Here is a 13,861-nt window from a genome sequence, read left to right on the forward strand (position 1 = left end):
GACTGGAAGAGCAGAACATCAGACCAATCCTACTTTAAGCTATTAGGCACCCAGAGAACGTTAACTCACCGAAATTTCAACACAATGTCGTACACCACACCCTAGGATATGTTTGCAAATGCACATGTGGAGTATTCAAAATTGCTGCCTCAATGGTCCACTCATTCTGCAGGGTTGCAGCTGTTTCTGGCCTACTGCTGGAGTGTGGCGAATCACTGAGGTTCACTTGGCCCACATAGAACATAGCACACCATTTGGAGGCATTTCTGTGGTCTACACAGTCGTCCCCTTATACACCAGGCATGCCCCTGTGAATTTCACTCAGTTTATGCCCTTTGGCCCAAAAATATTGAACGACACTTTGCTGCTCTTCACAAGTTGACAACAGTAACATGTGCACTACGTCTGTTACATCGTTCACGCTTCTCTCACTAGAGCTGCACACGAAAACAAAATACCCTCTGTAGTGCAAACTTCAAGCTATTCAACATTCCAGCTGCAATACCAGGGGAGAAAAAAAAACCTATTGTGCATTATTTTCTGATCCTCCCTCCTATTTTATTGAATGAAGATAATCAATCTGACATTCATAAGATGAGCTTCAACCACAGGGGATACTCAGAGCAACATGTGTGCACTCAAGTTACACTTGCATCATGACATTTGGGAGTCTAACACACCTGCACTGGCATGGTTTTAGAAACAGATGCTCAGTGTACTTTCATCAGGATATGCATATACCTGAAGATGGGCAACAGACTCTGTGCTTAAATATCATGGCAGAAATTTATTTACATAAGGGAAATCACTAAAAATTTCATGGAACAATTGAAGTGGTGAGAAAGTTTTAAATCTATTGTTTTCTTAAAAAAAAAGGGAGAGAGAGAGAGAAGAAGAAGAAGAAGAAGAAGAAGCAGCACGTAGTACTTTGGACACAAGTATCATGCGTTAATGAATATTGCTATATACTGACATGAAAAAGTAAAACATACATAGTATACCTATCATTTTCTCAATTAATTCCTATTTTACATGATGAATAGTGGAATAACATGATCACCGCATTCATAAGCACATTTATTTATTCCAGAAAGTCCTCTTGCCCTTTGATACACCATAACACAATTCAAAATCTTTTGCAATATTTTGTGTGGGATTATCAACACCATCAAAGTTTTGCCATCATAAAATTGTCAAAACAATGTCATAGACATGAGAACACGTATTTGTAAATAGTTTGAGTCTCTGCTTTAAACACTTTCATAGAAAGATTTAACAAAGGGATAACACTGAAGAACATTAAGGCCGGTTAATTCAGTGTTTCGAGAGTTTTTTTTTTTTTTTGGACTTGACAGTGCATGCTTGTTGTTCAATACAAGTCATGTTCTAAATGCTAGAGGAGCATCCCTCTGTGATCCTTTCTTCAATTACTATAAGTCACTAGTCAAATGAAAAGAGATCTGAAAATAGTTTGAGTAACACACTCAATAAGCTTATAATGTTATCTAGCTGAAGAGGATGGAAAAACAGAACATCAAATCAGTTCTACAGCAGGAACTGTGGACTAGAATTAAGTTTTTCAGGACAGCCATGAGTTGCATTCAGTAGATTGTAGGGACCGGTTTCACTTTAGAATATTACAAGAGCGCGATGAGAATCTCTGGAATTTGCACTGTGCAATATACAACAAAGAGTGACAATATGAAATCTTACACTGACATTTGAAGCTATATACAGGGTGTATACGAGGACGAGGAAAAAAAAATTCCCGGATTTTTCCCTGTTAAAGGTGCACTTCCTCCCGAGTGAAAATACGGTTTTTCCATGTTAAGTGAGAGTATACTTTTCCTCGGAACTGTAAAACTTATCAGTCTTTTGAATGGTTATGGTTTTATACACAAGCGTAGAATTTCCCGGCACTTTAGAAAACGAAACTCAGGGAAAAAACACGTTTTGGGAAGATGTCTGACATGCAGTTTTGGGAAGATGTCTGACATGTAGCAACATGTACACTGCATATTTTCTTATTATGAAAGGATAAATTCGAATTCCACCAAACATCGCATGTTACTTGCTAAAACATTGAAACCACTGTTCCATTTATGGAACAATCAGTATGCCGGGAAAGCTTTAAACATCATTGAAATCATGATTATGATGCGCTTCTGTAAGCCTGTCATAGCTCATGTCACGTGATCTCGCCAGCCGACGACAGCGGATATTCAGAACATAGGACATGTGATGCAGTCAGCCCAGAGTTTTATGTTCCTTGCCAATAGCAACATCACTGTTAAGCAACGCAAACACACAAATAGGAAAAGTTAATGGTTTAAATTAATATACGTAATGCTGCTACAAGAAAAGAAAAGCTTTCACATATAGTGTTGCCCCTTTTTGCGCATGTTACACTTTAAGCTACATCACACAAATGTGCAAGTAAAATTTTTAAGAACGACATAAATGTCAGGTCTTCTGGGCTCGAAATTATTCTAAATCATCGTACTCAAAGAGTTGATTTTTAAGTGAGAGTCAAAAGCTCTGCGTGTTAAGAAATTCATCGTACATTCTCGCACATAGTTCATCTTGCATAAAAGGAAATTTACTTTGAAAGTAACGCTTTTCAAACCACCATTTGCAATATTTTACCGCAACCTGTTAGAAATAGGTTCGTTTCAGCAGTTGCCAGAAAGTGCCAGATAAAAAGCGTCTTACATAATGTCACAAAAGAAACAAGATATTAGAGGATACTCCAAGAGCACGGTAATTTCATGAACCGTACTAAAATGCATAATTCAGCTTAAAGTGCACATTCATATGTCCAGATTCGGACGTAAGTTTTCTTGGAGTACCAGTACTGTATTATCTCATGTTTGGTTCTTTATTATGGCGTAATGCCATACATTCTATAAGATGAAAACATGCACCTGAAATGCAGTGAACAATTGAAACTAGCCAATAGTGTGGCATTAAACACTCCGTTTCAAATAAATTGGCTGGTTCAACGAAAAAGATTAATGAAAGCCAAATTTCTTTAGCAAATCGACAAAAATAAGTTCATTGTTCTGCAATGCGATAATGCTTGACTGTTAGAAAGGGGAAATAAAATAAAATATGAAACTAATAACATATTTTAGCCTTCTGTAATTATGTGAATGTATTTTAATTCACTTGATAGCTCTTGATCACAAAAATCCATTTTGTTTTCATTTGACGTGAGAGCAATAAATGAAAAGGAAACAGCAAAATCACTAAACGTAACCACGGGTCACATGAGACTACCCACCTCCCTATTACAACTTGAGACTGCTCTGTAGATCTGCCTACGATATTTCCGAACCGGGGAAATACTAGAGAGTGGTGCCCCTCCTCCCTCGAGCGTTTGAGGTAGGATGCCAAAAATTAAAAAAATCGACTTTTCAAAAATATGTCCATTTTGCAGTGCACATCTTTCTGAAGAGCTGGTACATAAAACATATGTGTTTGAGGAAATGTAATATATATTATTTGGTCTTAAATGTGCCAAAGTGTAGTGCCACGCCTCTTCACACAGCATTCTTCTATCGCATGTCACTGTATTTCATTCTGTGGAACTCAACCATGTAACATTTTGTAATGGTTTTGTGTGACATAAAATTAAATATAGGATACATAAAACCAATAGACAAGCAAGACAGTACACATTTCTTCAATCCTTAAGTCCTTGCATTGATCTTCTCACTAACCTTAGTACAGCTTTACATGGTGTGCTTTCCTTTTGGGCAAGAATCTATTAGCTCATCAAAGTTCGTCAAACGTTTTGCTACATGAAAATACCAAATGTCATTGACTAATACTGAAAAACGTATTAATACTAATATTACCCAAGACAAGGGTGCTTTCTCGATCTGATTATGTGTGTTTTGTCACTGTCTGCTAGATAACAGGTCTGCCTAATATTGCAGGAATTGTAACACACACCGAATAAACGACACTGTTTTGGCACAAATGGTCATTTTTATAACACAACAGAACATAAGCACGAAGTACCAATATCACATGCCTATTACACCTACTACAAGCAAAAAGTTTCATGTTAGGAAATAGTTTCACATTTCATTTATACGCTCTAGCTTCTGAAGCATGAGATCGAAAAGTAGTAGTACAAAATTTTTATATAAATTTGGAATCGTCATATTCTTCCATAATTTGTGTGATGTACCCGTTTCTTCTCCTTCCTCAGTCTAACAAACAATCTTGTCATCACTAATTCTGTAACTATTCCTGCCAGGGTTAAAACTTATTCTCCGGTTTACTTGACCAAACCTGCCACAATCATCGTTTTAGTTATCCCACGTTTATTCTCCAGTTCGTGTTATTACGTGTTCGTACAACGCATTTTCCGTGCTACTCCTGGAACAGAACGTCAGCGGCTGCCCACCCCAGAAATTGCCGACCGGGACAGATATCGCGGTTTGCTCCCATCCCCTATATCCAGGCCTGTTGTGCATGTGTGAATCTGACAGCTTAGGAGGCCCAGTAAAATTTTTCTGGGTAGTATCCGGCTGTTTGCTGCTATTGCTTATACAGTTAACTGTCACACTTCTGTAGCCAGAAGCAGAAGGTACTACTCATACGCAACTCAACTGGGCATGTGCTCGCTCACAACTGCTCAAACGAATGTTCTGTAAGCAGTTGTGACATCACGCTCATCGGAGGCAATTTGCTGTTATGAAGCATTACATAGGCTTCCTAAAGCTGTTGACACATTTCTTTGTTGGCAATTGCTTGTGTGAGCACTGTGTTTTGTTGCTGTATATGGCACATTTCTTTGTTGGCAATTGCTTGTGTGAGCACTGTTTCGTTGCTGTATATGGCACATTTCCCTGGCAACTTAGTCCCCCCCTCCATGTTTTATTGCTGAAGTAGCGAGATACAGTAATATCCTTTATTAGAGTATTGGTTCTTACCAGTCAATGCTACAAAAATTTAATTGAAAACTGAAACAATGAAGAATTCCCGGAATTCTAAAAAATCCCGAGTTTTTCCCGGTTTTCTCCCGGATGAAAACTTCCCGAGTTTTTCCCGGATCTTCCAGTTGTCCCGGGTCATATACACCCTGTATATAAAGACCATATTAAGAATGTATGAAAATTTTCTAATAATATCTGTAATGCATCTTAAGGGAGTTAACTTGGCTAATAAAGTGTGAGAATGAGTGCATTCTGGGAGTAATACTAGAAGTTGTAGGGCAAGCAATTCTGTGCACAGAAACAGGAAAAATCCTTGGACTGAAGAGACAGCAGGCAGCACTTGGAAACCAAGAAATAGATTCTATGTTTTGCATGCCTGTCAACAACCCAATGTCTCTATTATTTAGTGAGTTATTATTTTTACCCCCAAACTATTTAAATTTTGCCAGAACTTTCCATACCAGTTTGTTGAATAAATATATATACATAAAGCTAGAGGTCCCATTTGATTAAATCAAAACAGTGAAAACTTCCAAGCTCAGAAAGGAGTTAGTAAAGAATACTTTTTCACCAAAACTATTTTCTATAATCATGGAAGAGGTCTTCAAATCACTCAACTGGGATGAAGAAGGAATAAATGTTCAATTTGTGTTGTTTTGTTTGCATGAAACCCAGAACTTCAACAGAGGGTGGAAGAACTGAACACGGTAAGTATGACAGTACGCTTGAAGATTAATCACTGTAAGACCAAAATATTGAACAATCAGAAAGCCTGTGGGTGGCCCTGCAGCAATGATGGGAGATGGATTAACATCAACGAAACAAGCAGAAAAAAATGATGCAGTAAGCTGTAGATTGTAATCTATGGAGAATTCTGCATGAGGCCAATATAAAGCAGCAAATGATAAACAGCTGTTGTTGATGATAAGGTCCGGCTCAGCTTTCATATCATGCTGTAAGTTAACGAGTACCAAAGATTTTGCTTTTATTTGGTGGACACGTGATGCATTGTGGACCAAGCTTCAGGCAGGCCTTGACAATATGCCAAGTGATACATGTGCCAGCCAATAATATGATTCTACAATTGGTCACTGTAATAGTGCTACCACAGCACCCTACAATTTGGAATTCTGCTGTCATTGGTTGAATGTGTTGCATGATGGTGTAGCACAATGTGGCTTCTACACAGTCAGAGAGAGAGTATAAATCCTCCCAAGTTCCACTACTAGTATGATTCCTTCGGTGTCATGCAGTCTATTGCCACAGTCTCCGCATCAGTCATTGGTCAAATGTATGACTAACTGTCAGCAAGCCCTGATAGTTCCAAGCTTCAGGAGGTGCCATTGGCTAACACTCAAACCAGTCTCTGAGGGTCCTAGGTTTGACATGGGACCCACACACATCCCACCAGTATTCTACCACTGCCTAACTTGGCCTCATGACACCAAGCATACCACTAGTGACAACACATCTGCCCCTTCCCCTAGCCATGACCGGCACCTGTGTCACTACTGTTGAAGTACTGTGTGGAAGGCATCAAGTAATAATGAATATTCATCTTTCAGTGCCCATTCTTGACTCTGCATGCCCCACAGTATTGAAGAATCTATACCACAGCCTCCCACACATAGAAGTCTGTAGCCAGCACCAGTCTACAGTAACAAATTTCCTCGCACCATTCAAGTAATGTAATAATCAAAATGAAGGTTGACTTAAATACTATAGTGCTCTCCTATGCATGGTCCCCCCTCTCAGTCAAGAACCAGTTTGGCAGCTGTATACAGGAAAGGCAATAGTTTGTCTTGGATTCTATGCACAACTTGTTGTAACATTAGGAAAACATTGTGTCATGGAAAAGGCATGTTAAGAGACTGGAAAAAATCTTAGGACAGGGCAATAATCAAACCCTGACCCTTTGTATATGCAGTCTGATACTTTCAATTCACAAAGTACAAAGCAGAATAACCATTAGGAAAGATACTTCATATGTGTCATGGACGGTCCACACAAAAACGTAAAAACGTGTCCGTAGCAATAACTGGCAGAGTTTCATTCAAAAGGATGGAACAAATGGTTAAAATATCAGTACAACATTTTTAATTTCGCACAAAATATAATTTTTCTTGTTAAAATATTGTATATGAATACATTTCATTGAACATTTCAAATATTTTTTGACTCTTTACACCTACGTGACAATTGTGTTAAAACACTTCAGTCAATTTATGACTCCTCTGTTCATAATATATTTCATTGTCTATTTTTTGTAAAACATGAGAAGTATATGAAAATTTATACAAAATGTCAATATCACATACAAGAATTGACTGCTCATAAAATAATTTTACTATCAGGTAATGTCACTACCAAGATCCCATAACAGCTAAGCATTAAATACACAGGAAGTTGTAAATCTTATTGTACACTCCAAATCACACACACACAGACACACACACACACACACACACACACACACACACACACACACAATATTAACTGTTAAACCATTCATTCACATATACCTTAAAAGGCACTATTCATTATAGTATAATTGATATTTAAAGCTTGTTTTTGAAAGAACATGTGACGGAGTATGAAGAGATTTTTTGTCATTTTTGCCAACTGTGCTAGCACTTGTGTAGAGGTACTAACATGTGAAAGACTCCTTCAGACAAGGCACTGCAATTGTCTGTTGTGTAAAGAGTAAAACAGAGATACATGAAGAGTCAGCTAAGAAGAGTAGTCAGTGCATCGAAGAACTTTGCTCGGTCATCTGTCTTCAACTGAACAACTGAAAAGAAATAAATGTCCATGATTAATTAGTATGTGAATCACAAAACAGAGTGGGGCTATAAAATATAATTCTTTACTACAGGCTAGTTACTTTTTACTAAACTTATAATGTAACAGTAGGCAGTTCACATTTTGTTTTAACTGTTTTTGACCAAACCTTTTGTTTATTCTAGAGTTTGACACACAAGCCCAGCCCTGAACTATTGTCACTGAACTACTTATTTCCTTTAAAGTTTCAGGAACTCATTATGTCTCAAGCAACTCGTTACATTTTCATACACCTAACTTTTTGTCTTTCACTTTTTGATACTCCCCAAAATGCCCCTATCTCACAGTCAGTGAGCCGTACAGAGAGCTGTAAGTGGTGCATAAGAGGAAGAAAGCAGTCGTGGGAGGGGGACCGCGAGTGAGAGGGAGGCTATGTACCTCCGCTACCCACCATAAAAATATAAGAGCGTCAAACGGCACACACCTGTAACACGAGACTAAGGCTACTCATGGAAGTGATGCTGCTGTTGATAGCAATTGTCAATGTCATATGAATGTTATTGCTGCTTACATTTTACTCTCACTACCAATAAAGCAGCTGGCCTCTACACTGACAAAGAATTGTTCTGTCATACTGTCAACAATTATTCACCTTCGAATTTATGATCGTGACTGTACTGAGAGGTCTGCTTAATTTCATACCACCAAACTGTTCCTTTACACTTCAAGTGAACTATTTAAGCAAATGCAACAGTCTAAATTTCTTAATACTGTTTCACTGCAGCACAAATTAGATCACTTGCATTTATACAAATTTTATGTAATGAGGTAATATTTAAAAAAGCGGGGAGGGGGGGGGGCTGCTCACACACGGTGAGGCTAGCATCAGTTTTAAATACTTTGACTCTTTCCTTGGTGATTTAATGAGAGGGCACAGTTCTGCTCCTCATGTACCTACATGAAACTAAGTAAGTTTTTATGAAAACCATTCAATTATTCCAACATTCTGAAGACAAAAGGCAGGTGATGTTAACTTTAACTTAATGATAACTATAATCTCACTATTTCATCCCAGGCTTAAATATTTAACACACTTGGCACAAATCCATTTTCATCACCAACATTCCCACTTATATATATAGTCTCCCCAGAAACCAGTGCAGAGAGTCTTTGTTCTTATTACCATTCCAAAAATGAGGAGCAGTGTGTTAGAAGTGCATATTCATTAACGTATATGTCATGACCAAAGTCCAAAATCGGCCAAAGCGGAAACCGGCTCGCCAAGAAGTTGCGAAATCGCCAATGTCACTTTAAATTGGACAGCCAATGTCTGATCTTTTCCTGATTTCGGGTTTTGGCCAGCCAGTTCACGAAGTGGCTGGGACTGATCAGCCAAACTTCGAAGAAAGAAGCAAAGCAGATTTGATTGAACAGTTTCAAACTGTATAAGTCAGGAAATGACTGTAAACTGACTGGCCAATGTCCAAGCTTTTCTCCAAGTTTGGAATCTGGCTGCTCAGTTTGCGAACTGCGGTAGACAGAATCAGAAGGTAAAAACGAGTGGACAAATATGTATAATTTCAAGATGTATGCAATCTATCTATTTTATCAATCTCACTTATAAAGAATATAAACTTTTTACAATCTATTTGCTTTTAAATCTTTTTTAATACAACCACTATTCGCTTATTACAACAAGTTAAGCTTTTATGACTTTGGAATTACACAAACTATCTTATTTCTGCATTTGCAGCGATTTATTGCACATTTAGTAGAGCAATTGCATCGATTGTATCCTTGGCTACTGGTCAATGACTGTAAAGACGATATGGTTAGTAATGATATTTCTTCTTTGGCCACGGATTCCAGTATGAGCAGTTTCTCATGCAGAAGAGAGAACTCATTTCTGGAATGTAGTTGCTTGAGAACACCATGTTCTGTTCCCAGCTCGTAAAAAGTGCCCTCGAAATTCATGACAACTGCAAGAACGCTGGGATCTCCACAACCTCTGTCAACATCTGGTATAAAGATGTGAACATTGTCTCCAGCTTTTGTAGGTGGGAATTTTGCATCTGAATTTTTAAATCTCTTTCACCTTGCGCTTGCAAACTGTCATAAACTCCTGCCCTCTTCTTCCCAATTTCTTGTTTATTATAACATAATTCACAAATAATTTTCCCTCCATATCCCTCCTTTGCTTCATTTCTTCTTCCACAAATTGCATGTACATCTTTGCCAAGGATATACAACAACGAGCTGCACTTCACTCTTCTTCATAAACCAAATCACCTTGTTATTGTCTGGTACTTGGTCTTGACCCCCACTTTTGCTTCACAGCCAAACATTGCCTTGTATGGCAACTGCTGAATTCCATGATGAAAAAAACAGTTTTTCATGATTGGATGAATCAAAGACCCTCAGCCCAATGTGCTAAGTTATTTGCCTGCATCGATGTCATAATGATATTCTGTATATCCTGGTTGGCTCGTTCGATGGAACTTTGGCTTTGGCTATGTCTGGGTTTTCCATGTACCAATTTCAGTTCAGGCCACATGTTATTTAGCTCGTAACTTGATTCGAAAACTCTCTAAGAAAATCGGACTGCTACACATCTGTAGCACCTATCATGGGAAAGATGTCAAGAAAATAATAAGTAACTTCTTCTGCTCTTTGGCTTTTCGGGGGTTGCAATAATATAAACTTGGTTACGTCACCTTGGTAACTGAGTACAACTTGTACTCCAAGTCAAGGCTATTTTGTATGTCTATCAGATCTACCTGGCATTCTGAATTAAATTATTTAAAAATTAGAGGTGTGGAAACTAAACCTTCCTTGCAATTCCTTTTCCATTGTGTGTGACCTCCATGTCCTATTTTCAAGTGAGTATCATGCATTATTTCGAACAGTTTTTCTGTATGAACATAGTTGAAAACAGTGCTGTTCTCTCCTGTTACTGGTGCAAAAGTATTTCTTTTCCATCAGCTTCAGCAATGTTATATTCTCTTAGTAAATGATAGGCAACACTCTCTTTTCTCTTCTTTGCTTTGGCTTGTTAAATGTCCTCTATAAAAAACAGTATCTACTGCTTGTGATTATTCCACTGTTATTTACTTTTTCTTGTGGCAGCGTATTCAAAGTGTTCCAGAAACCTGCTTTCCACATCAAATGTCATTTCCGCATTTGCATGTATCCCACCTCCATCGTGAATATCGTATCCGTGTGAAGTAGCCACGGGTCATTTACAGAAGAATGATATGAACAATTGAAATCGAATGACATTACATGTGATCAACCTAGGTCCCACTACTGAATAATTAGTAGCGGTATGTTTGATTACTGATTTAGGGCACATCCATTAATTAAATGAGCTCAAAATGGAGGAAATTAGTCTGGCAAAACCTCACCAATTCTCATTTCAAGGGGGAGGTCAATGATCCTCACGTTAAAATTTTAATTCAGAAAACCCCCATTATTTCAAAAGTTAACATTTTGTTTTATAAAATTAATACATAGCATAGACCATATCTGAAAGGCATGCTGCAAAAATGCCATATTTAATTTGGGAAGTTCTCTCCTGGAGCGGCCAAATTCACATGTCAGCTGAGAAAGAGTCATGATAATCAGCAACTCTCAAATGTATGTTGTTGTGTTTACAATTAATTTGTACCTTAACTTTTATAATGCGGGTCTTAAATGGCCTGTTGATAAGTCGAAACAAATGTTCCTGAGAAAGGTTAATCTTCTGTGAAAGGAAGTTAATCTCAAGTTCACTGACAAGAATTCTCTTAGAGGTCATATAAATTTAGAAATTGAGAAGGTACATAACAATAAGGCTCGGAAGATGCTACAACCAACATTGTCTTTCACATGAATAGTAAAGTTCAAAGGCTTTAGTCTATATCAATAAACAGTCAGTTTTTAGGGATGTGTTATACAGTTAGACCTACTATTTTCAGGAACCTTTTTGTCTGTCTGTCTGGTGGTTATAAACATAAATACTAGGGCCTACAGGGTTGGTGTGTTTAAAGCAAGGTGTTTTCATGCATTAAAAATGTTTGACAAAATTTCTCTATAAAACATGTTTTCTTAAAGTGTTTTTAATAAAGGTTTAAAAGAAATAATGTTTGTTAGTAGAGCGTTTCATATAGATTACAGTAGAGGAAGCACTGACAGAACGAGCGAGGAATTAGGGAAGATGGTATCGCCACCTAACTTGTATTTAGTTATTTGAAGAATTTTTTCCCCCCTCAAAAAACTGCGATCGTAGAGAGCCATTTGTCAGCAATCAGTGTATCACTATAATTTCCCTTAAGATAATGCAGTTATTTTCTCAGCCACTTTCACAGAAAAAATGTAATACATGAAAGACAAGTATGTTTAGTAAATATATTTCCTATTTCAAATGGCCAGAGAAGACCTCACGTGAGGGGGGCAGTACATTACATTTCACAAAACATCACAAATGGATGGGGGAAAAAAGGGAGGGAGGGAGATGGAGAGGGAAATGGAGAGAGAGCAGCTCACATACTTAACCGACATACCCTAAGCACATCTGAAATGCGCTAATACCACAAACAAAAATACCAGAAAACGCAACAGTAGTCACAATTAATCCAGTTTGTCACAAAGAAAAACAACGCACAGAGACAGGACCTTCTCCAAAAAGCAGCACATACCATGTGCACAGCACAGTTAACACTGAAAGTGACAGAAGTGCTGCCTACCATACAGGAGGCTCACACTGCTGCCTCTTCACAGTATGCAGTGTGGTTTAGCCATGGATTTCCCAATGTATGTGCAATCACACCATGTTTTGGCCAGGAATCTCCAGCCAATTCATGAAAAGGCTGGCCGAAGCCAGATATCAATTCTTTCCAGTAATTGGACTTTGGCCAATCCTCTCGGCCAAAGTGCGAAATGGCCAGCCAATTCGCAATCTGGCCAGCCTTCAGGCTGTGACTACAATTATATAAAGACCTCTCACTATTACTGATTTTTTCAATGGTTCGGAAATATTGCAACCACCTTCTTGAACGTCTACTTTTCTCATTAATAATTTCCACTTCTTTGGCATTTTTCTCTGTCTAATTCTTAATCACTGCTAATCACTCATGTAAGTCCTGCCTACTAAAGATGTTCTTTTTACTTTTTTCCCTTCAAAACCGGACACAGCAATCTGAACACTGGGTGAATAATTGTATTGTGGACTGATATACTGTCCAATGAAAGACACATCTACTGGAATCATCTTTGAATGCTCCATATTTGTAAATGATTCAGCTTTCTTGTCAGCTCCAAAATATTGCAGGTAATCTTTGTGAATATCTTCCTTTCACCATCCACACATTTTGCTTGATATATACAGATGTGTAGTCATAACATCAACACCACCTGATACATTAGCCTCATACTTCAGGAACATGCATATACAATTCAATGGTTTCTGAATGGAGTCAGACAAGCAATGTGGACACAGGAGCAGTCACCAGCTCCTTCCCCTACCACACAAAACAAGACCACGGTTATTGTACCTGCTGTTGCTACAGCTCATGCTACACCCCATCGACTATGCTTCCAACACTGTACCAATAACCCACAAGTGAAACCATTCTGTTTAAGATTACAATTCTATCAAGTCTTCCAATAGGCAGCTCTTGCTGCATGTGCACAATAATCTGTTTTTACCTGTGCCTCTAATATTGTCTGCCAATATCTGGGCACTCTACTTCATGGCACAGTAGAAATAATAGTTTGATTTTTTACTGCCTGTGAAATGTGAGAGCAATTCATAAAAATGTGGTTCTGACATCCCAATTATATTTGCAGCTCCACAACAATGTTTAATAACACACATATGTCCACTCACGCAGGGGTTTTGTTCAGCAAATTACATCCCTTGATTGTGCATTGCCTACTGCTGAGTAGAAACGGGGGAGAGAGAAAATAAGTTTTATAACTTAAAATCATTGTACTCACAATTACTGCTTTGTACCTAATTGAGGAGTGATTTTTCTTTTTGACAATAGCATGAAAGTAGAAATCGTATTGAGACTCAAAGAAAATATAGGGTCACCTCGAGAAAAAATACTGATCCACAATCTACCATAGTTGAACACTATCATGTTTGCCCG

At 38.0% G+C, this 13,861-nt stretch overlaps 1 protein-coding gene across 3 annotated transcripts in view; it reads right to left on the reverse strand.

Moving 5' to 3' along the window:
• Nucleotides 1-7,101: 7,101 nt before the first annotated feature.
• The window catches only part of LOC126203622 (cell division control protein 45 homolog), a 150,758-nt gene continuing 143,998 nt past the window's right edge, over nt 7,102-13,861 (reverse strand). For 2 of the 3 annotated variants that reach the window (XM_049937994.1, XM_049937993.1), the window contains one exon: nt 7,102-7,740. In XM_049937994.1, coding sequence (XP_049793951.1) covers nt 7,676-7,740 — 65 coding nt within the window. In that variant the 3' untranslated portion in view covers nt 7,102-7,675. The remainder of the gene's footprint in view (nt 7,741-13,861) is intronic. The other variant, XM_049937992.1, reaches the window with a different exon arrangement.

The sequence above is a fragment of the Schistocerca nitens genome, chromosome 9, assembly GCF_023898315.1.
Source record: "Schistocerca nitens isolate TAMUIC-IGC-003100 chromosome 9, iqSchNite1.1, whole genome shotgun sequence".
In the NCBI taxonomy this organism is placed as follows: Eukaryota; Metazoa; Arthropoda; class Insecta; order Orthoptera; family Acrididae; genus Schistocerca; species Schistocerca nitens.